This window comes from Moschus berezovskii, chromosome 21 (assembly GCF_049115385.1).
Source record: "Moschus berezovskii isolate FMDL1 chromosome 21, NW_MosBer_1.0, whole genome shotgun sequence".
In the NCBI taxonomy this organism is placed as follows: Eukaryota; Metazoa; Chordata; class Mammalia; order Artiodactyla; family Moschidae; genus Moschus; species Moschus berezovskii.
In genome coordinates, this window is record NC_142480.1 from 45730405 (window position 1) to 45755653 (window position 25249).

At 41.9% G+C, this 25249-nt stretch overlaps 1 protein-coding gene across 5 annotated transcripts in view; it reads left to right on the plus strand.

Annotated features, from left to right (window-relative positions):
- The window catches only part of LOC129550338 (ADAMTS-like protein 3), a 408047-nt gene that overhangs the window by 285675 nt on the left and 97123 nt on the right, over positions 1-25249 (plus strand). For all 5 annotated transcript variants that reach the window (XM_055417913.2, XM_088829596.1, XM_088829595.1 and 2 more), the window contains 3 exons: positions 1058-1187; positions 11780-11972; positions 12066-12245. In XM_055417913.2, coding sequence (XP_055273888.2) covers positions 1058-1187; positions 11780-11972; positions 12066-12245 — 503 coding nt within the window. The remainder of the gene's footprint in view (positions 1-1057; positions 1188-11779; positions 11973-12065; positions 12246-25249) is intronic.

Sequence of the window (25249 nt, forward strand, 5' to 3'; positions counted from 1 at the left end):
TGATGAAAGTGAAAGAGGAGAGTGAAAAGGTTGGCTTGAAGCTCAACATTCAGAAAACAAAGATCATGGCATCTGGTCCCATCACTTCATGGGAAATAGATGGAAAAACAGTGGAAACAGTGTCAGACTTTATTTTTTTGGGCTCCAAAATCACTGCAGATGCTGACTGCAGCCATGAAATTAAAAGACGCTTACTCCTTGGAAGGAAAGTTATGACCAACCTTGATAATATATTAAAAAGCAGAGACATTACTTTGCCAACAAAGGTTCGTCTAGTCAAGGCTGTGGTTTTTCCTGTGGTCATGTATGGATGTGAGAGTTGGACTGTGAAGAAAGCTGATCGCCGAAGAATTGATGCTTTTGAACTGTGGTGCTGGAGAAGACTCTTGAGAGTACCTTGTACCTCAAGGAGATCCAACCAGTCCATTCTAAGGGAGATTGATCCTGGGTGTTCATTGGAGGGACTGATGCTGAAGCTGAAACTCCAATACTTTGGCCACCTAATGCTGTGAGTTGACTCACTGGAAAAGACTCTGATGCTGGGAAAGGTTGGGGGCGGGAGGAGAAGGGGACGACAGAGAATGAGACGGCTGGATGGCATCACCGACTCTGTGGACATGAGTTTGAGTGAGCTCCGGGAGTTGGTGATGGACAGGGAGGCCTGGCGTGCTGTGATTCATGGGCTCGCGGAGAGTCGGACACGACTGAGCGACTGAACTGAACTGAACTGAACTGGCCTTGAGTGTGTTTGAAACGCAGATCAGTGTGATGGTGGATGGGGTCTCAGGGGTGGTCCTTGACATCTCAAAGTGACCATTTGGGAGTTTACAAAGTGACTGAGGAAATAATAGAGCCTGGGAGACTTTGGGAAAGGCACAATCATTTGCTCCATGTGGACCCTGAAATGCATCCTGCAGGCAAGCAATACAGTCAAAAAGGCAGTGGCTTAAGAATGAGGGGTTCAAAGACCCTGTTTCCTTTTTTCCCCACAATGAGGTCATTGAGTATTTGTATATTTCTTTTGCGTATTTCTATTTTTTCTCTTTCCAACCTCCAGGCCATCAAGAAGCCATTGCAGTGTGCTTACACCTCCAGACCCAGCAGACGGTCAATGACACCTTGTGTGATATGGTCCACCGCCCTCCCGCGATGAGCCAGGCTTGTAACACAGAGCCCTGCCCGCCCAGGTACGTGCAGTCTTCTGCTCCCTGAAGAGAATCATGCATGTGTATTGAGGCTGAGGGGGGGAGTCACCCAAGGAGATCAGAGTTCTCCCTTCTCTGTTCAAGCTATGTGCCAGCCAGATTTTCACTAAGATACACGAATACTGCCAGGTTAAGCAGGAATCTCCTTTACCCTGCCTTTTGTTTGCATCAAACATGAGTGAATGTGAACTGGCTGCTGTTGGCAACACCATGAGCTCGTCAGTTTTGTTGTCTCATGTCTGCCCCTTCAGGGGTTCTTCTTTGCCTGAAGCCACATCAGGGAACACAGGCTCTGAGATCACGTTAGCACAGGTACACAGAAGGTGCTCAGTCCATATTTGTGTACTGAGTGATCTGCTACTTCTTACCTAGAAGTCACACCAGTGTGTTCTCACCCTTCCCACTGACCTGCCAGAGATCTCAGATTGTGGCGGGTACTGTTAAGAGTCCCCAAAGAGTGGGAGATGTTGGCTTATTTTTGGTCTCCTTGGCCTGAAAGGTTGACCTTAAAAATTAATCTGCTTCTTCTCTTCAGTCCTTATAAGATGCTGGGGATTTTCATCAGAAGGAAGGGTAGATTTTCCTCATGTTTCTCTGTCCCTGGCTATTGTTAGCTACAGAGGATTATAACTCAGCATCACTAGTTTCTCACAAGATGTTCCAAAATTCCGTATCCTTTACTTGTATAATCTTGACCCCTCTTCTGTGATATATTTAAAGCCAAAAGTTAAAAGCTCATTCCCAGTCACCTCCTCTCTTCCTCATTGCCAGATTCTCTTTTTGCCTCTTAGTAATTATTTCACCCATTTAATTAGGTACCTGCATTCACTGCATTCACTAAAGGTAAGTTTAATTATGTCTGGGATCCTAAGCAACTGAGGATATTTATTATGTCTGTTACATCCACGAGTAAAGATAGATTTTTATGGTTATTCAGGAAATAATTTGTGCTTCTGGAAGTCTCTTGATCTTTTTCTGATTTTGATTCCATGAGATGTGTTGGCTGTGAGGAAAAAAGTCCTGCCTTGGTGGTCTCAGGGTGCTGGTGGTGAGGATCCAGTGAGTGAGGGCATCCTGGAGATCCATGCTTCTCTGTCCTGAAGATGGGTCCTTTCTTTGTGGGTCTCGGTCACTAACCTGCTCAGTCTTAGAGGAGGCCACATTTACAGGGAACCAGGCATAGCATTTTGTATCCATTACTATATTTCTGACTTAGATTGTCAGCTAAGGCAACACGGGAAACTTCTTGTTTAAAATATATATATATATCTTTATTTGGTTGTGTAGGGTCTTATTTGCGGCACATGGGATCTTTCACTGTGGCACATGGACTCTTTAGTTGTGGTGCAAGGGCCCAGTGGTTGCTCTGTGGGCTTAGTTGCTTGAGGCATGTGGAATCTTAGTTCTCTGACCAGGGATCAAATCTGCATCCCCTGCATTGCAAGAAGGATTCTTAACCACTGGACTGCTAGGGAAGTCCCCAGGGAACTTCTTAACTTCTTACATTAGAGCCATTGTGCTGTACTCAACTGAGACGAGGCAGTAAAAACCTACATAGTTACTTTGGTTAGCAAGGCCCAGAAACAGTATAGGGAAATCTTCTTCCCTAGTCCTCCCACTTCCACCCCCAGGTTTACTGAATTCTAGAGTCATCCACATCAGAATACTAGTAGAAAAGGGCAGAAGACACAACACAGTAGGAGTAATAGAAGGTTTGATCTAACTGGGAGTCAGGACGCCCACTTTATCATCAAGTCTATCCGGAGCACTCCAAGAACATCAAGTATATGGGAGGTGATGCTGAGATTCTGTCCATTTGGAACATCCCCTTTATCTCAGGGGAAATAGCACTCAGGTTAAGTATTGAAAACCTTAGGAATCCAAATTACTCATCTTAGGTTTCTCAGTTTTTTCTTAATCTAATATCAGAAGCAATGATTTAGATATTTTTGGAGAAGCTAGTTTCTGTTCTTCTCCCCCAACCCCCACCACATCCCTCCGGTGAGGCTCTGTGAAATGGAAACTACCTGTCTGACCAGGGTGAAGCACAACGGGAAATGCAGGAGGTGGAAAGCATAGTTTAATATCTCAACCTGTTGTCCCAAGAAACTGGAATCATGCTCTACAAGGTTTATAATCTGGTTCCTTCAACTTGTGTCTTGGGATGGGGTAGGAGGAAGAGTTAAACAAACATAAATAAGTATATTACTTAAATTATAATACATGCTATAACGAAACAGAAAAAGTCTCAAGAACAAGAGTTGCATAAGGACCTAATGTAGATTGGTTTGGACTGAGGATTGGGTGCAGGCATTCAGAGGAGGCTTCCCTGAGGGTTCCATGTAAGCTGATATGTAAAAGAGGAGTGAAAGTTGGCCAGGGGAAGCGTAGAGGAAGGAGTGTCCTAGGCAGAAGGAACAGTATATACAGAGGTCCCGAGGAAAGGAAGAAATTGGTGTGTTCAAGAAACTGGACAGAAAGGAAGTCAGGAGATGAGAGACCAGACCAGAGACGAGACCAGACATAGTAGGACCATGGCAGGCATTTGGACTTGATCCTGAGAGTTGCTGGGAAGCCACTGGAGCATTTGATAAATCAAATTTACATTTAGGGACTTCCCTGGTGGTCCAGACATCCTGGAATGTGAAGTCAAGTGGGCCTTAGAAAGCAGCACTATGAACAAAGCTAGTGGAGGTGATGGAATTCAAGTTGAGCTATTTCAAATCCTGAAACATGATGCTGTGAAAGTGCTGCACTCAATATGCCAGCAAATTTGGAAAACTCAGCAGTGGCCACAGGACTGGAAAAGGTCAGTTTTCATTCCAGTCCCAAAGAAAGGCAATGCCAAAGAATGCTCAAACTACTGCACAGTTGCACTCATCTCACACGCTAGTAAAGTCATGCTCAAAATTCTCCAAGCCAGGCTTCAGCAATATGTGAACCGTGAACTTCCAGATGTTCAAGCTGGTTTTAGAAAAGGCAGAGGAACCAGACATCAAATTGCCAACATCTGCTGGATCATCGAAAAAGCAAAAGAGTTCCAGAAAAAAACATCTATTTCTGCTTTATTGACTATGCCAAAGCCTTTGACTGTGTGGATCACAATAAACTGTGGAAATTCTGAAAGAGATGGGAATACCAGACCACCTGACCTGTCTCTTGAGAAACCTGTATGCAAGTTAGGAAGCAACAGTTAGAACTGGACATGGAACAACAGACTGGTTCCAAATAGGAAAAGGAGTGCGTCAAGGCTGTATATTGTCACCCTGCTTATTTAACTTATATGCAGAGTACATCAGGAGAAATGCTGGGCTAGAAGAAGCACAAGCTGAAATCAAGATTGCCGGGAGAAATATCAATAACCTCAGATATGCAGATGACACCACCCTTATGGCAGAAAGTGAAGAGGAACTAAAGAGCCTCTTGATGAAAGTGAAAGAGGAGAGTGATAAAGTTGGCTTGAAGCTCAACTTTCAGAAAACTAAGATCATGGCATCTGGTCCCATCACTTCATGGGAAATAGATGGAAAAACAGTGGGAACAGTGTCAGACTTTATATTTTTGGGCTCCAAAATCACTGCGGATGGTAATTGCAGCCATGAAATTAAAAGATGCTTACTCCTTGGAAGGAAAGTTATGACCAACCTAGATAGCATATTAAAAAGCAGAGACGTTACTTTGCCAACAAAGGTTCATCTCATCAAGGCTATGGTTTTTCCAGTAGTCATGTATGGATGTGAGAGTTGGACTGTGAAGAAATATGAGCACTGAAGAACTGATGCTTTTGAACTGTGGTGTTGGAGAAGGCTCTTGAGAGTCCCTTGGACTGCAAGGAAATCCAACCAGTCCATCCTAAAGGAGATCAATCCTGGGTGTTCATTGGAAGGACTGATGCTGAGGCTGAAACTCCAGTACTTTGGCCACATCATGTGAGGAGTTGACTCATTGGAAAAGACCCTGATGCTGGGAGGGATTGATTGGGGGCAGGAGGAGAAGGGGACGACAGAGGATGAGATGGCTGGATGGCATCACCGACTCGATGCACATGAGTTTGAGTGAACTCTGGGAGTTGGTGATAGACAGGGAGGCCTGGCATGCTGCGATTTATGGGGTCATAAAGAGTCAGACATGATTGAGCGACTTAACTGAACTGAACTGAACTGGTGGTCCAATGATTAAGACTCCGAGCTGCCAGTGCAGGGGATGTGTGTTTGACCCCTGGTTGGGGAACTAAAATTCCCAACATGCTGCACTGCGTGGCAAAAAAAAAAAAACACACACAATGTACACTTAAAAGAGACTGCTCAAACCCTGAGATGGGGAGAACAAAGGTAGAGATATTGAAATCAATTATAAATGTTTAATTAATTACCTTAACCGAAATAGCTAGTCTGCCATAATTCATCTGAGTGTCCCCCATTTAAAGCCTGCCTCCATGTGAATCTGCAAGCATCCTCGGATTGAGTCCAAATTAGATGTGTCCCCGACCATTTATCATAAAATTTGAGTCCTCCCTCTAGTGTTCCCTGCTCTGATTTATATGTACACATATGACTATTAAACTGTCTTCTAAATTAGAGAATGGCGATGTGAACTCCCACAAAAAACGCTCCAGTGACTTCCTTTTCCCTGTGGAAAAGCCACATTCTTTACTTTGGCATATGTATTAGTTCCCTTGGGCTTCCATAACAAAGTTCCGTAAGCTGAGTGGCTTAAACAACAAAAGTTCACTGTCTCACATATGGGGAGTCTAGAAACCCTTAATCAAGGTTGGTTCCTTCTGACAGCTCGGAGGGAAAACCTGTTCTCTGTGCCTCTCCTAACTTCTGGTAGCTTGAACGTCCTTAGCCTGTGGATGGGAGAAGGCAATGGCAACCTACTCCGGTACTCTTGCCTGGAAAATCCCATGGACATGGACAGAGGAGCATGGTAGGGTACAGTCCCTGGGGTCGCGAAGAGTTGGATGCAACTGAGCAACTTCAGTTTCACGTTTCACTTTCATGCACTGGAGAAGGAAATGGCAACCCACTCCAGTATTCTTGCCTGGAGAATCCCAGGGATGGAGGAGCCTGGTGGGCTGCCGTCTATGGGGTCGCACGGAATCGGACATGACTAATGCGACTTAGCAGCAGCAGCATCTTGTGGATGGCCTTCCCTGTGTGTTTTCTGTTTATAATATTTAATTATTCGCTTGTACCAGGTCTTACTTGTGGCATTTGGGATCTAGTTCCTTGACCAGGGATGGAACTCAGGCCCTCTGCATTGAGAGTGTGGAGTCTTAGCCATACTCCTGGACCACCAGGGAAATCTCCCCTGTGTTTTCATAGCATCTTCCTTCTCTAGGTTTCTGCATTGAAATTTCCCCTTTTATCAGGTCACACTGCTCCTATTGAATTAGAGCCCAACATCTGATGGCCTCAGTCTAACTCTGTCATCTTCAAAGATGCTATTTCCAAATAAGTTCACATTTGTGAGTTCTTGAGGTTAGGACTTCGGCTTCATTTTGAAGAAAACAGTTCAACCTGTGAGAGAAGATGAAGTCCTTGGGGACCCTGGTTTTAGGTTCTTGAACCACGTTTCCTGTCATGACTTCTCTCACCTTATCACAGTGCGTGCGTGCGCGCGCGCACACACACACACACACACACACACACACACATGCTTACTCACACACACCCAAAGGAACTTGAACTTTCCCATCAGTGACACTGAATTATTCACTTTGACCCATGCTCCTGCTCATTCATGCCTTCTGGACCTTGGCCCTCTGCCTGGAGCCCTTATCCATGAAATAAGCTAATCAGTTCAGTTCAGTTCAATCACTCAGTTGTGTCCGACTCTTTGCGACCCCAGGAATCACAGCACGCCAGGCCTCCCTGTCCATCACCAACTCCCGGAGTTCACTCAAACTCATGTCCATCAAGTTGGTGATGCCATCCAGCCATCTCATTCTCTGCCGTCCCCTTCTTCTCCTGCCCCCAATCCTTCCCAGCATCAGAGTCTTCCAGTGAGTCAACTCGTCGCATGAGGTGGCCAAAGTATTGGGGTTTCAGCTTTAGCATCAGTCCTTCCAATGAACACCCAGGATTGATCTCCTTTAGAATGGACTGGTTGGATCTCATTGCAGTCCAAGGGACTCTCAAGAGTCTTCTCCAGACCTTGGCCCTCTGCCTGGAGCCCTTATCCATGAAATAAGTTAATAGTCTCCCATAAAAGTGATCAGCAGCTCTTTGCTCCCTGGTATATGAAGTCAACAGTGTGAAATGGGATCCTAACCTTGGACACATGATAGGGATGTGTCTTAACAGTGCAGAGAGAAGTGGGAATGGATCTGGAGCATGGAGTAGAGGCCAGTTCTGCCTCCATCAGGACACTTCAGACATGTCCCTTGGCCCTTAGGGCCCAGTTTCTTCATCTGAATGTTGATGAAAGGTGTTAGACTTTATCATCACCAAGGTCCTTTTCAGCTCTAGTCTTTCATTGTTGAGTCACGCTTCAGGTTGCGTTTCTCACTCACATCTGCAGGACTCTGCCTAGTATTTTTGCAATTATCCTCACATCTACTCATAAATCCTTTGAAATGCTCAGGCTTTGTTATAAGAATACCAGCCTCTGCTTGACCTGCCTAGGAGGCCAAGGCAGGGCTGAGCTTGGTTTGCAGTGCCATCCTTCCTTTGCTCACCAAATTGGGGCAAGACCTGACTACAGATCTAGAAACTGTCCCTTTATGGTACTGAAGGGAGCATGCTGGTTTATTCATGCACTAGCCCACGAGCAGGTTCCTCATTACTCAGCCTCGGCCAGGGATCTTGCACATAATCTGCCTCAGCAGTCCTGCCCACAGAGCTTTCAAGCTGGGAATAATACAGCACACAATATATCTTGGCCACTTTGCAAAATTAAGGGTCTGTTTTTATGTGAAGAGAAATACTATTCCTCATTTCAAAGTTGCAAGTTTAATAAAGTTTTTGAAGGTTGAGAGTTATTTTGGAAAAAAACCAGCAGAGACAAAGGGTTGATGCCAAAATAAAGGTAAGTTTACAAAAATGTTTTAGGTTCTAGAAACCAGTGGTGTAGGAAAAACAGGAACAGAGTGTTGCACAATACTTTCCATGCAAATATTTACTGACTCCAAGGGCAGTCGCAATAAAATATCACCCCAGGGTGAAACTTACCAGTGAGATTGGGTTGGACAGTCAGTAGATCTTTGTTTACCCAGAGACAAATGTGTTTGATGTATTAGCCTGAACTCTCCAAGGTGGGGCGTTGTATGTTTATTTGCTCTTCTGGGGTTACTCCCTTTGGTCTGTCCTTTAACTGCTGAGTGTCTGCTATTTATGGAGTTTGCTTTTTCCAGGAGAGAGAAACGGGCAGGGTTACATAATGGTTCCACTAGTCCAAGAAGAGCCTTCTTCTTCTGCGACAGGACTCAACATGGCTAGACAGGGAGGTGGGGAGACAAAAGGCAAGAGTAAAGTGTTTCTCTACCAACTTGTTACCCAGGTCTTGAATTAAAACAAAAAATGCTGTGTTCATTGTCTCTTAATAAGAAATTGTTACCTGTTTCTTGAATAAGAATGGTTCCCCTTCCAGTCCCTTATGTCACCGATTAATTCTAGTAGTTATATACTTTCTTGGAAGACTGACCATCCCAAAGTTGCTCCTAATAAATTACATAGTTAAACTGAGTTGTTTTAATAGTGCAACAAAAGCCTTCTAATTATTTAGCTGTGTGGTCTGATTGTCATCAGAGTATCTACTATTGGTGATTTTCCTCACCCCTAAAGCTACTGGAACTTTGTATATTAGTAGCCTAATTAATAGGTTAACGAATATACTTCCAATTCAGATCATGTTTTAATTTCACATTCTGCTCTAAATACAGATCAGTGATAGCTACAGTATAAAAAAGGGAAACATCACACCCAGGAAACGGTGAAAATAACTACATAGGCTGGGAAAGGAACATAAGAGGGAAGTGGTGAGTGGAACTGGACCTGTGGTACTTCTGGGCTTTAGCCCCACAGCATTTGGGGTCAATCAGAGTTCAGATCCTCTGGGTAACAGAGACTGAGCATCTTTCTTTTAATTCATGGAAAAGGACCCACATTCCTTACTTCTTTGTGAAGAAAAACTGCTGCTGACCACAACCAGAAACCTGTGTTTACCTGAAGCTACTCACCTGTGAAGATGAAGGATAGACACAATAGAGCCCTGGGCACAGATCCAGCCCTGGCTTACCTGTTGGCTACGTGGTTGGGTTGTCAGTGTGTTCATAGTGCTTCTATGCCACATTATCCACATGGACCTGGTTCTAGCCTGGATACCCCAGAGGGCTTACTGGAGGCAAACCAAACTGTAGACGGAAAGGGTTAAGAGACAGAGAAAAGGATTAAAGGAGGTGGAGGGAGAGAAAACCCCTTCCAGTTGAGCTTGCAAAATGACATTCCAAAGCATATGAAAAAAATCTAATGCTAATGAAGATAGTTCACAGATAGGCCAAATGAAAGATGAATTCATTACAGAAGAAATTAAAATATAAGAACAATTTGGAAAATAATATTATTTTGTATTCCAAGTATTCTTGGAATCTTTGGGGTTTGGAGGATACAAATGTTCAGTTCACAGTGTGTATTGCTGTTGTTCAGTCACTAAGTCGTGTCTGACTCTTTGCAATACCATAGACTGCAGCACACCAGGCTCCCTTGTCCTTCAGTATCTCCCGGAGTTTGCTCAAATTCATGTCCATTGAGTCGGTGATACTATCTAACCATTTCATCCTCTGTCACCCACTTCTTCTTTGCCTTCAATCTTTTCCAGCATCAGGGTCTTTTCCAATGACTAGACTCTTCACATCAAGTGATCAAAGTATTGGAGCCTCAGCTTCAACATCAGTCCTTCCAAATGAATGTTTATACTGTATATTATTTTAATCCTATGATTAATATGCTTGTTACTTAAAATTTCTATTTCTCTCTTTTGAAAATTAAGAAAATATCATCATAGGTTGTAATCAAATGTTTTCTTTACATTTTAATCCTCTTTTTTACCTTGGAACATTTTAAGTAACATAATTCATTTGTTTCTTAGAAACTTGTAGGAACTTAATCACAAAATTAGCACAATCTAGTCCTTTTCTTCAAAAGAACTTTTTGTAGTTTAATAGCTAATATCTTATCTTGGAAGGAAAGTTATGACCAACCTAGATAGCATATTAAAAAGCAGAGACATTACTTTGCCAACAAAGGTCCATCTAGTCAAGGCTATGGTTTTTCCCATGGTCATGTATGGATGTGAGAGTTGGACTGTGAAGAAAGCTGATCGCCGAAGAATTGATGCTTTTGAACTGTGCTGCTGGAGAAGACTCTTGAGAGTCCCTTGGACTGCAAGGAGATCCAACCAGTCCATTCTAAAGGAAATCAGTCCTGGGTGTTCATTGGAAGGACTGATGCTAAAGCTGAAACTCCAATACTTTGGCCACCTCATGCGAAGAGTTGACTCACTGGAAAAGACTCTGATGCTGGGAGGGATTGGGGGCGGGAGGAGAAGGGGACGACAGAGAATGAGATGGCTGGATGGCATCACCAACTCTGTGGACATGAGTTTGAGTGAACTCCGGGAATTGGTGATGGACAGGGAGGCCTGGCGTGCTGTGATTCATGGGGTCGCAAAGAGTCGGACACGACTGAGTGACTGAACTGAACTGAACTGAATAGCTTATCTATTTCATCAAAATTTTCAAATATATTATTAAATTCTCTATATTCTTGTTAAAGTTTGTCTTTTTGATAAGCCAGGAGCTTAGAAAAATATTTTACAGCTGGAGTAAGATTCATGGTTACTAATAATTAAATATCTACAAGTTTTAAAAGAATTATTGTGTACAATTTTTCACCCATCAGATGGGCAGAGCCTTTTTCAAATGATACAGTCCAGCGGTGGTATGGCTGTAGAAGCCAGGCTCTCTCTACTTCTGGCAAAAGCGTGAATTGAGAGAATCATTTTTGAAGGCAACTTGGAAATATGTACCCAAAGCAACTGCCCTGGTTTTTCATTTTTGCAGATGTTTCATGAGAAAACCTGATTTTTCCGAGATCTTATTGGAAAGGAATCACATTATGTATATATATGTGCTGTAAATCCAATCCTAACATAAAAGAATTTTCTTAGGGATATTCCAAATAATGAATCCAGGTGCCCTAAAAATTTCCTGAAGTGTGCTTTTAAGCATTTAAAATTTCTTTTGACACCTTATATAAATCATCCTTGCCTTGGGGCTCTATTCAAAACAAAACCAAGATTTTATTAATGATATATGGTGGTAGGCTAGGATGGAGAGAAATCTGCTTCTCTTTGACTCCAGACTTTCCTAGACAGGTGAAATCTTTAAGCACTTTTCTGACATGTCTTGCCTTTAAACATTGTATTTCTGCACTTTAATTGCACTTATTGATGCTGTGGATATGGAGGGTGGAGGCTGGAAATCCAGAGAGGAGCATGCAGTTGTCCATGCTCTGGGTGTCCCACTGAGTCCACTGGACAGTGAATTTTTCCCACTTGTTGTTTTGGTACAGGTGGCACATGGGCTCTTGGGGACCCTGCTCAGCCACCTGTGGTGTTGGCATCCAGACTCGAGAAGTGTACTGCCTGCACCCTGGGGAGTCCCCCTCCCCCCCTGAGGAATGCAGAGATGAGAAGCCCCATGCCTTACAAGCATGCAACCAGTTTGACTGCCCTCCTAGCTGGCATATTGAAGAGTGGCAGCAGGTATGGCTGCCAGGCTTATGATCGTAAGAGCCCTGTGTTTCACTTTACCGAAGAGGGCTGAGCCTGTGGACTCATTTCTTTGTGTCCTCCCAGTGTTCCAGGACCTGCGGAGGGGGAACGCAGAATCGCAGGGTCACCTGTCGGCAGCTCTTAACGGATGGCAGCTTCTTGAATCTCTCCGAGGAACTGTGCCAAGGACCCAAGGCCTCATCCCGTAAGTCCTGTGCCAGGACAGACTGTCCTCCACACTGGACTGTGGGAGACTGGTCCAAGGTAAGGGCCATCCCAACTTTACAGCCCCTTCTTTTCTGCTCCTCCTCCTTTTCAATCTTTCAGTATGTCCTCCCTCAGATGAGAGCTGGGCTCCTTTGATGTGAGTGGAATGTCCAGGGCGCAGAATTTCAGGACACATTTACTCTCCGGGTTGTGTGAGTGCCCTACTCCAGACCCACCCATAATGATTCATTTTCAGTGTTTACTCAATATTACCTAATCTGTACTCATATTTCTCCTACACCAAATCCCATGACTCCTGTCTTTTGAGAGAACCAAAGTCATTGTATCCCAGGATTAACTCAAAATCAGTTTCGTTCTTCTCTGCCTTATGTCTCCTTATATAGAATTATTTATTAAACCCTGTCATTTCAACTTTCTGAAAATGTTTCATACCTTTACTTCCTCTGCATTCCGTTGACACCACTGCTGAATTTACTCTTTATTCTCTCAAGCTCACATTAATTGCTATAAGCAGAATTCCAAACTAACATTTTAGTGCATATTTAGAACTTAATATAGTCTAGTAGCAATACCCGTTTTTCAAGAGGGAAAAATTAAACCCAAATAGCTAAAATAGGCTGTGAAATAGGAATAGAATCCTTGCCTTTTGACCTTATTGCAAGGGTTCTCTTTTATGTATTACACTGCCCACCTGATTCCCTGCCTCTGTACTATCTTCCCCCTCTCCAAACTATCTTAACACCTCATAGTATTCCCACCACTCCGTCTATCAAGTCAACTCCTAAAGGTCTTGTTGCCTGAAAAATCAACTTTCAGATCCTTGTGGGGCTTTCCTTGAACGGATGGGACTCACATCCCAACCCCCTTTCTTCTTATTCCAGCTCCTCCAGTCTTGCTTACTCTTTTTAAAATTTTTATTGGAGTATAGTTGCTTTACAATGTTGTGTTGGTTTCTGCTATACCACAGTGTGAATCAGCCATACGTATACACATATCCCCTCTGTTTTTTTGGTTTTCCTTCCCATGTAGGTCACCACGGAGCACTGAGTAGAGTTCCCTATCCTATGCAGTAAGTTCTCATTAGTTGTCTGTTTCATACATAGTAGTGTGTATATGTCAACCCCAACCTCATAGGGATCTCTTTGGAAGCTGGGATCCTGTAAGAGATGATGATCTCAAGTCCACCCAGACCTAAGTAATCAGAATCTGCATTTGAATGAGACTCCCCAGGTGCTGTCAGGCACAGTACCCTTTGGGAGGCATTTCCTCACCTGCCCCTTCTCCTTGGGAGAGTTGTTGAACCCTTCAGTGTGTCCACAGTAAGGATTGTTCTGGGCAGTAATGTCTTTGGGCACATGCTGCCCTAACCCAAGAGGAAGAGGCAGGGAAAGGGAAAGACGAGGTATGAGCAGTGGTGGCATGGAAACAAGGCCGCTGTATCTGGATGTGCCCTCCTCATCTCTTCTTTTCTCCAAGAAAGTAGAGGCCTTCACAGTTCCATCTCGTTTACTGGAGCAAACTCTTCCCACTGGCCTTTTAGAAAGGAGAGACAGGGGGCGACACCCTCACTTTCCTGTACTGTTCCTTCTCGCTGTGAATGATGGGATTTGCAGTCTCTGGTTGCTACTGCTGCTGCTGCGTCACTTCAGTCGTGTCCGACTCTGTGTGACCCCATAGATGGAAGCCCACCAGGCTCCCCCGTCCCTGGGATTCTCCAGGCAAGAACACTGGAGTGGGTTGCCATTTCCTTCTCCAATGTGTGAAAATGAAAAGTGAAAGTGAAGTTGCTCAGTCGTGTCCGACCCTTAGCGACACCACGGACCACAGCCTACCAGGCTCCTCCATCCATGGGATTTTCCAGGCAAGAGTCCTGGAGTGGCTTGCCATTGCCTTCTCCGCAGTCTTTGGTTATCTTTCGCTAAATGAACATCCATCACTGTGTTGACTCAGGCTTGCCTTGTGTCTTTGCTCTTGTGGATACCCTCAAACCCCCAGGCCCAGCTCTGAGCTTCCCTCCTCTTTGAAGTCTTCTAAGTCTCTAAAATCATACAGCATTTCTCAGTTCTAACTCATAATGACCCAGCTTTTTTTATTGCATTTTAATGGGAAGCTACTTCCTGAGCACCCATATGGTGTTCTCATCTGGCTGATAGTGTCCTTGCAGCCAGTGGCCATGAGATCGCTGACAGGTCCTTGGGCCCTGCAGACATCTGAGCAGGTAAACATTCTTCCTCAAGTGTCTTTGCAAAGACAGGAGACATGTTAAAGTGTGTTGGAGTCGTGATCTGTAGAAAAACTCAGGCTAGCTAACAGGACAGGAAAAATCATTCACTGGGAGAGATTTTGTTGGGAGGAAGAAAAGGAGACAAAGGAGGTTATCCACGTGAGCTGGGTTGGACCAGAGGCAGATCCGTTTCCTAGGCAGCCATTGTGGAGGCAAGAGCAAGCTTGTGCACACTCCCAAGAGGTCAGCCCAAGCCCAATCAAGACATCTGCCTGCACTCAGCCAAGGCCAAATTTCCAGGAAAACTGCATCTGGAGGAGAAGCAGGTGTGCCCATGTCACAGCTGGGCAGAGCTGCTGTTCAGACTTGGGTCCAGTCAGGCACATGTGTTGCCCTGCAGTTTGTCTTTTCCTGTATGGTTCAGCTTTTCTGCTGATATTTAATATTTTCTCTCATTTCTAAGTTGCCTTGTTTCGGCAGAGATCCTAATGCCAAATTACCACCCTCCCTAAATCTTTCTGCCAGACTTGCCCCTGTGCCATGGGATGGCTCATTCCAGGGCAGCCATCCATTTCATGGTTCTGGATGTGTCCTTTCCCCGTTGGAACCAACCACTACCCCTGGTCCCAGAAAAACCAAAAAGCCACTCCAGAATTTCCATTTTCCACCACACCAGGCCTCTCAGGCTTCAACTGTAATTCACTCACTCTGTTCATGGCATGTTTGGGCTTTGTTCATTCATTGTATCATTCCTTTCCCTGATTTCCTTAGATCTGAACCAAGTTTTTTGTGGAAAGGAGCCTCAACTCTTATGCTGCTTTTGTAGCTACAAGAAAGGAGCGTTGACTCTTCTATGGGGCAGTCATTCTAAAAGTTGTCTTGTGGCCCCTCCCACTGCCTGAAATCCAGTAGCCTTTCCTAATTCTTTGTTCTCTGTGCTTCGATGGAGCATTTGACCATTTCATCCACTTTCATCATTCTCCTTCAGGATATTCCTTAGTGTTTTTTATTTTTCCTGTTTACCTGACTGCATATTTTGTATTGGTTTATCTTCTTCCAAATTTTCAAAAAGCTCAATGTTTGACCCTTTGATATTTGTCACTACATTTACCCTCCAGAGATGATTCTGTGGTGTGATTTCTTCCCTGACTTCTATAGGTGATTTTCTGTTTCTGGACAGAGTTTCTGATTTTCTCTTCAATACCTTATTCTTAGCTCTTCAAGTAGGATAGATCCTCATGCAAAGGGACACCCTCATCCCATCCGGCTTCCCCACCTGCTTCCTGTCTCTGTCCATGTAGCACTGTCTTTCCAACACCTGTGATCATCTCTGAGTACACCTCCTGTGTTCAACTACCTATACCTGCCAACTCAATTTTTGAAATCTGTCCACATGCTAAATAAAAAGGAAAAGGTCTCTATACATGAGACATTTTACAAAGTACAGCTCAAGATATGCCTCAGTTCAGTTCAGTTCAGTCGCTCAGTCGTGTCCGACTATCCGCGACCCCATGAATCACAGCACGCCAGGCCTCCCTGTCCATCACCAACTCCCGGAGTTCACTCAAACTCATGTCCACAGAGTCGGTGATGCCATCCAGCCATCTCATTCTCGGTCGTCCCCTTCTCCTCCCGCCCCCAACCTTTCCCAGCATCAGAGTCTTTTCCAGTGAGTCAACTCGTCGTATGAGGTGGCCAAAGTATTGCAGTTTCAGCTTTAGCATCAGTCCCTCCAATGATACATGAATTTCCAAACATGGCTTTCCAGTTTTCAGTAGATGTTTTATTTATGACTTATGAAGGGAGTACTCCAACACATGTTAGAGCCAGTTCGTACTGGCTTTTGAGAACCAATTGTGACCTCGTCCTGCTGTGTAGTCAGTGATATTCCAATTACAGCTTGACATCAGCCATGATGGGAATATTTACACCACAGAAATTGGCAAATGTTATAATCAGGGCCCTTTTCTCCATGAACCCTGTTGTAAAATATGTACTAGCACACAATTGCATGAAAGTGTTTTCCAGACACACACACACATGTATACTGTCTTATCGATAAGACAGTTTTAGCTTACTGATAAGCAGGTATGTAGTATGGAAATGCCCTTATTTGTAGACTTAAATGAAGAGACTTGTAGAAGCTTCTTCTGACTTGAATATGCCTGTTGCCACAGCCCTGCATCCTCATAGTCATTTACTGAGCACTGCTATGATTGATTGCAGGCTTCCCTGATAGCTCAGTTGGTAAAGAATCCGCCTGCAATGCAGGAGACCCCAGTTTGATTCCTGGGTCAGAAAGATCCGCTGGAGAAGGGATAGGCTACCCACTCCAGTATTCTTGGGCTTCCCTGTGGCTCAGCTGGTAAAGAATCCGCCTACAATGTGGGAGACCTGGGTTTGATGCCTGGGTTGAGAAGATTCCCCTGGAGAAGGGAATGGCTACCCACTCCAGTATTCTGGCCTGGAGAATTCCATGGACTATATATATATATAGCCCATGGGGTCGCAAAGAGTCAGACACGACTAAGCAACTTTCACTTTCATGATTGATTGCCCCAGGTACCAGGAATCTGAGACAACCAAGAATATAGGCTTCAAAGGCAGACAGATGGAAAAAATATGTAAGACGAATAAAGATATCCCATCTACAGAACTTTGTGAAAATCTAAGTCTCCCTGGGTCCCAGGAAAGTGTTGTAGAAGATGTAGATTAAGAGTTGGGTGTTAAATGATGAGTGCCAGATGTGTGGAAATGAGACAGCAGGGTGTCCTAGGCAGAGACAGGAGAATATACACAGGTACAGGCTGTGAGTTTATCAATCTTACGTGGCTTAAGATAGAATGCGTTAAAGAAATGGAGGAAGGTGAGAGGTGAAGGAGAGGTGGCAGCCGGATTATGAAGGACTTTGGATTTATCCCCAACAGTCACTAAGGGCATTGTAGGAGGTGTCTGAATAGAGAAATAAAAGACAGAACAATGTGTTAGAAGAAGAAGGAACCTAGAGTTGGAAGGACCTTGTCTGATGAAAATGGAAATAAAAAGAATGAGAGATAATGAGCAGTTGGGATCAATAATCATGGGTGGTTTTGAGTGAGAGTTAGCAGAACTAACTGGCAAATTTGGTAATTGAATTGATAAAAATGAGAGAAAAAAAAAGAGGAGTGTCCTAGATTTCTGTCTTGGGTAATTAATGGACAAAGATGATATTAACAATTAGAGAAAGAAATACATGCTTGGAAGGTGACTTGAAAAGGACAGAAAATGAGTTGATTTTTGGAACGGGTGTGGTTTGAGGATCTATGAAGATATCAATAAAGAATTGTAGCTCATGCAAGATCTACAGTAAAGTTATAGTTTTGGGAATCATCAGCATTTAAATGGTAACTGAACATGGAAAAATGAGTACCTTGATATCAGAGAGTATATCGTTAATAGCAGTTCCTTTAAAAATGCTTAGGAGGCTTCCAGTGAAACAAAATCATGATAGTAGCATAGTTGGTTAATATTCTAAACTCTCTCATTAAAAAAAAAAACAAAACAGAAAACAGGGCAATTGGGATTGCCAAAAGAAAGGAAAAAATAACAGTAACTTTAATGGAAGTGATATAGGTGGGAGGCGGGGAGGCAAACCGTATGTAATAGTAAGTGTAGCAGAGTTTTTTTTTAATAGAGAAGAAACAAGGATAAGAGCCATGGAACAGAAGAATCTTTAGCATGTTGGTCTGAGATATCAGTGAAACCGAGAGAAGACTCAAGGCTCCTGTGTGTAGTTTAGAGCAAGAAAAATCATGGAAACCCATTCGGGCCTTAAGAAGATTGGAGAGCACTGGAGGAATTCACATCCTTAAGACTGTAGAAATGGGCAACAAAACCTGCCAGAATGTTAAGCCAAGCTGAAAAGGAACAAAGGGGTGTAAAGGAAAGATGTTCAGTTCCTTCAGCTCCTTGGGAGTAGAAGAGTCTAGAAGAATCAATTTCAAAACTGTGGCAAAACCCTTGAATACTTCATTTCAGCACCAGAGGAGGGAGTCCTTTATAGTGAAATAACTCCCTTGAACACCCCCTTATTTATTTCAGAAATACAGAGAAAAATCTGTTTTGTTTAAACAAGACCAACAGCAAACCCCATAGAAGGATACCCAAGGAAAAAAGTATCAATAACATAGCAACATAATAAAAATTTGACCTTGAGGTGGGTGAAAATATAACTTACTATTATAAAATCAGCTAAAAGAAACTAAGACATCTATAGAAACAAATCAAAAATAAAAAAATTCTGAAATGAGGTGAGTAAATAACAGGGGGATGTGCAAAATTAGCTGACAGGGTTCAGGAAAGAATTAGAAAATGAAGGGGGAAAAAATCAGAAACATAGACTAAACTAGAAGGAACACAAGAATGACCAGATGCAGAAAGTGTAATAAGAGAAATAAAAGAAAGGAGAGAATTGAAAATAACTGAAGAAAAATAGAGGCCTGGCGTGCTGTGATTCATGGGGTCATGGAGAGTCGGACACGACTGAACAACTGAACTGAACTGAAGAAAAATAAAAAGGATTTAAGCAAAAATGATGGCTGTAAAAAAACAGAGAAAGAAAATCATGTATCTATCATTAGAGTCCTGAGAAAAGAAAACCGAAACAACAGAACAAAACTATAAACAGAAAATTCAAATCACTATATTGAAAGAGCATACCACATACATGGAAAAATCAACCCAGAATGGTCCATATCAAGACATACTCTACTAAAACCACTGGACTTTAAAGGTAAAGAATAATGTGTAAGTATCTCAGCAAAAGGACAAAGTCACTTATTAGGGAAAGAAAATCAGGTCAGCATCAGACTTCTCAACAATGCCACATCACAGTAGAAAACAGTGGAGCAATGTATTTAATAAAGAAAATGTGAGCCTCGGATTCTAATAAAAGAAAATGTGAGCCCAAAAGACCTTCCAATTTGAAGGTTGCAGACAAATAGTTACAAAGTTGCATGTGCTCTTCCAGAGGAATCTACCATATTTCTTTTGAATAATCACAAAGCTTTGGCATAAAGTTGCTGTTTTGTAACTTATAATTAATGGCACTGATTCTGTCATCTCCACTCTCTCAGCTGTGGACATGGGCAAGTGGCACGCTAACCTTGAACTTAGCGGACACAAGGTTATGTAAGATCTCCATCCAGAAAAGGGGATTGCAACTGATCCTCCCATTCATAGTGGGGATAAAACGTCAAATATTGATCGTTAAAATGGCTTGTGAATGGTGATTGGCAATTATTTAACTACTGTTTTTATATTATATGGAAAAATCCTAGATGATGATTTGACTTGTTTAAAAAAATACAGTAAATCCCCTACAGACCAACCTTCAAGTTGCAAACTTTAAAAGATGAGAATGTGTATTTGCATGTCCAATCATGTAAGTTAGTTCACGGGTCTGATGTACATGTCACATGCATGCCTGCTCTACAACTGGTTGTGCCTGTTTGTAAAGTCCTGTACAGTCCTGTGTAGAATACAGTTGTGCAATGTCTTTATTTCAAGCCCAGGATGTCTGGAAGCAAGCGTAAAAAGCAGCAGTGATGTAGGTGGTACTACTGAACTTTTTCAAAGTACTGTACTGTAAGATTTAAAATGTTTTTTTTAATGTATTATTTGTGTGAAAAGTACTATAAACCTATTGCTATTACCGACAGTACTATATAGCCGATTGTGTTAGTTGGGTACCTAGGGTAACCTTGTTGGAGTTAGGAACAAATTGGACTTACGAATGTGCTCTTGGAACCCAATCCTTTCCTATGTAAGGGATTTAATGTACATCATAAGTTGCTAAATGGTAATTTTTATTCTGTTCAAAAGCTTACAAAAAGCTTCCAAAAAGCTTCCCTTGGCACTGAATAACTATTAATAATTAGCGCTTTCTGTTGAAGAGAAGAATAAAAGCATTTTAAAAATTCCATTCCCCTTCTTTGAAACCCAACAAAAAACCCCACAAAGATAATGAAAGAGAGAGAACACTCTGTCTTCAATGAACAATGAAACAGCCACAAGCCCAAACTATAAATAATGAAACACACCTGCCAAAGACCATAAAATCTGAACCAAAATGAAAGAGAGAAGGCTGAGGGCTGACAAATATTTCTTCAGGCACGAGCAGGAGGTAGATTTCCCAAGGAGTAAATGTGAGAGTCCTAAAAGGCCTGCTCAGCGGTTCTTGATTATAGACACTAGATGGGGGACCATGTGCCGCCCCTGAAAATACCGTGAATGTCCCTCCAGAGCTGTGGGGCAGGTGGAGCTGCAGGAGAGACCACGTGTGGAGGCCCTGTAGCCCAGGAAGGCTGCAGAGATGGAGTGGCATGAAGGATGCTTGCTGGGTGATTACAGTTACTTAAGAGACTGTTCCCTGAGTCACCCTAGCCCTTCAAATGCCAAAGTTTGAAGAGAGATGTGGGCTGAGGAAATAAAAATTTGATGACAGACTGTGGAAGAAACTGATGGAAACACCCTAGCTCATCCACCAACCCATGTTATTCACATGGTTGAATGGCCAGCTACATTTAAAGCTCCAGCATAAAAACTAAGCATCAAAACTGAAAGGGGGGAAAGTGAAGGATCAGAAAGAAGTCAGGGCATGGGGAAAGGAACAGGGAGCAAGAGTCACATGAACAACAGCATCACAATGATATTAGCCTGAGAAAAGTGTCAAAAAATAGTCTCTGTACTCCCAAGGAAATTATAGTCATGATATCTTGGCCCAGGGCGGAGGTGGTGGTGGTGGGTGGATGGAGGGAGTGGAGGGAGGAGTGGCTCTAAAATGAGTTTGAGTTCAAGAAGAGGTTATAAGTCAACAGAAGGAGATGAAAAGACAACTTGGAATAGTCAGGAGAAAAAACTGAAAAGAAAAATTTTATATAGCAGACATAAAAGTTATTTTACAAGCAACAAAAAATTAAACGACTGAAAACAGAGAGCTATGGTATATAAGCTGGAATGACTCATATAAAATGATATGGAAAAGAGTTAAGATGTAAAATTGGTTTTTAGAGGCAGTGATGTATATGGAAGGCAGAGGAGATTAAACATGAGTATAATGGGTATTTGTGAGAAGAACAAAACAAGTTGAACAAAAAATATTCAGAGACAATAAGGAGAATTAACTTCCTCTAATAAAAACTTTAACCTTCAGGTCGGAATGGCATAGTACATGCCAAGAAAATATGACCTACTAAGACACAGCCCGCAAATAAGGTGCTGAACTTCATGGGTTATAAAAAACAAGAGCAAAAGGCCTCTGAGCATAAAAGTCAAACAAACAACAAAAATCTCCTGCCTGGTCTCACACATCTTCACGGTAGCATTTCATGCCAGCAGACAGTGAAACTTGCCACAGTTCAAAAGGGAAGGAAAGGGACTTCCCTGGCCATCCAACGGTTAAGACTGTGCTTCCAATGTAGGGGACACTGGTTTTATCCTTGGTCAGGGAACTAAGGTCCTCGCATGCTGTGTGGATAAAAGATTAAATAAATAAATTTTTTTAAAAAGGAACTATGACCCAAGTATTTTCCTTTTCATTTTGTTTTTTCTCCATGTGGAAAGGCAACAGAGAGGCAGTCAGATCATCCACGCATAAGTCTGTCTTATGGTATGGGATCAAGACTTTCAGGGTCAAGAAGACACACCAAGATGACTAACAGTAAAAAATCTGGAAAGACACAGATCTGGTGAAAAAAGACAGAAGATGAATCATAAATTTATTTAAGGGCAGAATTAAGACTAATCAGCCAGCATTGGCATCTCAGAACAGAACATAAATATCAGAAAATCTTGACATTAGCTAAATAATTTAACAAAAACAAATGGAATGTTTGGAGAGACGAGATAGGTGAGAGGAAATGTGAATGTGCCTGTCCCTCTTCTTTGCAGTGAGTCAATAGATATTCTCGGATGTCAGAATATATCAGTAACAATATCAGACTGCTCAGAAAGTTCATTTGGGCCAACCCAATAACCACCTGAATCTCTTGTTGGTTTCTTTCATCTTCCTTAACTGCAGAGAGTTCTTTTGGGAATTAGTTACTTGAACTCTTTTCATCTTATTTCATTTTTTCCTAATATGCCTAATAAAATTGTAGTAAAACGTTAAATTAAAATTACATGTACACATGTAATTATGATTATCAGCTATCATTTTTATACACACAATGATTATCACATATCAATGTTATTTTATGTATAGCAGCTTGGGTGTTTTTTAAAAAGACCTTTCATGTTTTTCTAGTTCTTCAATTCTTGGTCATGGGTATATGCCATTTTTAATTTTAAAGTTTCTATTGAACTATAATTGGCATATCCGTTTCAGGTGTGCAACATGGAAATTCAGTGTTTGTATCCATTACGAAAGGATCACCACAATAAGTCTAGTCCCCATACAAAATTGATACCAAGTTGTTATCTGTATTATATCATTTTTTAAAAAGCAAAGTCATCTTACTATATAAATAAACAGATTTTTTTAATTTTTTTTTATTTTTATTTTTTTTTATTTCTAAAAAAGAATTTTATTAAAAAAGCACAAATGCAAAGAAATGAACAGAGGAAAATTTATGCGTCGAACCTGGACTGGTCACTTATGATAATATACATGCTACAATTCCATTCTCTCCAATCATTCCACCTTCACCCTCTCCCACAGAGTCCCAAAGACTGTTCTAAATGCCTATGTCTCTTTTGCAGTCTCTTATACAGGGTTTAGGTTACCATTTTTCTAAATTCCATATATATGCGTTAATATATGGTATTGATGTTCTTCTTTCTGGCTTACTTCACTCTGTATAATTGGCTCCAATTTCATCCACCTCATTAAAACTGATTCAAATGCATTCTTTTTGATGGCTGAGAAATACTCCATTGTGTATATGTACCAAAGCTTTCTTATCCATTCATCTGCAGATGGACATCTAGGTTGCTTCCATGTCCTGGCTATTATAAACAGTGCTGCAATGAACATTGGAGTACATGTGTCTCTTTCAATTCTGGTCTCCTCGGTGTGTATGCCCAGGAGTGCGATCGCTGGATCAAATGGCAGTTCTATTTCCAGTTTTCTGAGGAATCTCCACACTGTTCTCCATAGTGGCTGTACTAGTTTGCATTCCCACCAACAGTGTAAGAGGGTTCCCTTCTCTCCACACCCTCTCCAGCACTTATTGCATGTAGACTTTTGGATAGCAGCCATTCTGACTGGTGTGAAATGGTATCTCATTGTGGTTTTGATTTGCATTTCTCTGATGATGAGGGATGTTGAGCATTTTTTCATGTGTTTATTAGCCATCTTTATGTCTTCTTTGGAGAAATGTCTGTTTAGTTCTTTGGCCCATTTTTTGATTGGGTCACTTAGTTTTCTGGAATTAAGCTGCAGGAGCTGCTTGTATAATTTGGAGATTAATCCTTTATCAGTTGCTTCATTTGCTATTATTGTCTCCCATTCTGAAGGTTGTCTTCTCACCTTGCTTAGAGTTTCCTTTGCTGTGCAGAAGCTTTTGATTTTAATTAGGTCCCATTTGTTTATTTTTGCTTTTATTTCCAATATTCTGGGAGGTGGGTCTTGGAGGATCCTGCTGTGATTTATGTCGGAGAGTGTTTTGCCTACGTTCTCCTCTAGGAGTTTTATAGTTTCTGGTCTTACATTTAGATCTTTAATCCATTTTGAGTTTATTTTGGTGTATGGTGTTAGGAAGTGTTCTAGTTTCATTCTTTTACAAGTGGCTGACCAGTTTTCCCAGCACCACTTGTTAAAGAGACTGTCTTTTCTCCATTTTATATTCTTGCCTCCTTTGTCGAAGATAAGGTGTCCATAGGAGCGTGGGTTTATCTCTGGGCTTTCTATTTTGTTCCATTGATCTATATTTCTGTCTTTATGCCAGTACCATACTGTCTTGATGACTGTGGCTTTGTAATAGAGCCTGAAGTCCGGCAGGTTAATTCCCCTAGTTCCATTCTTCTTCCTCAAGATTGCTTTGGCTATTCGAGGTTTTTTGTATTTCCATACAAATTGTGAGATTATTTGTTCTAGTTCTGTGAAAAATATTGTTGGTAGCTTGATAGGGATTGCATTGAATGTATAAATTACTTTGGGTAGTATACTCATTTTTACAATATTTATTCTTCCAATCCACGAACACGGTATATTTCTCCATCTATTCGTGTCCTCTTTGATTACTTTCACTAGTATTTTATAGTTTTCTATGTACAAGTCTTTTGTTTCCTTAGGTAGATATATTCCTAAGTATTTAATTGTTTTCATTGCAACAGTGAATGGAATAGTTTCCTTAATTTCTCTTTCTATTTTCTCATTATTAGTGTATAGGAATGCAAGGGATTTCTGTGTGTTGATTTTATATCCTGCAACTTTGCTGTAATCATTGATTAGCTCTAGTAGTTTTCTGGTAGAGTCTTTAGGGTTTTCTGTGTAGAGGATCATGTCATCAGCGAACAGTGAAAGCTTTACTTCTTCTTTTCCAATTTGTATTCCTTTTATGTCTTTTTCTGCTCTGATTGCTGTGGCCAAAACTTCCAGAACTATGTTGAATAGTAGTGGTGAGAGTGGGCACCCTTGTCTTGTTCCTGACTTTAGGGGAAATGCTTTCAGTTTTTCACCATTGAGGATAATGTTTGCTGTGGGTTTGTCATATATAGCTTTTATTATGTTGAGGTATGTCCCTTCAATTCCCACTTTCTGGAGGGTTTTTATCAAAAATGGATGTTGAATTTTGTCGAAGGCTTTCTCTGCATCTATTGAGATAATCATATGATT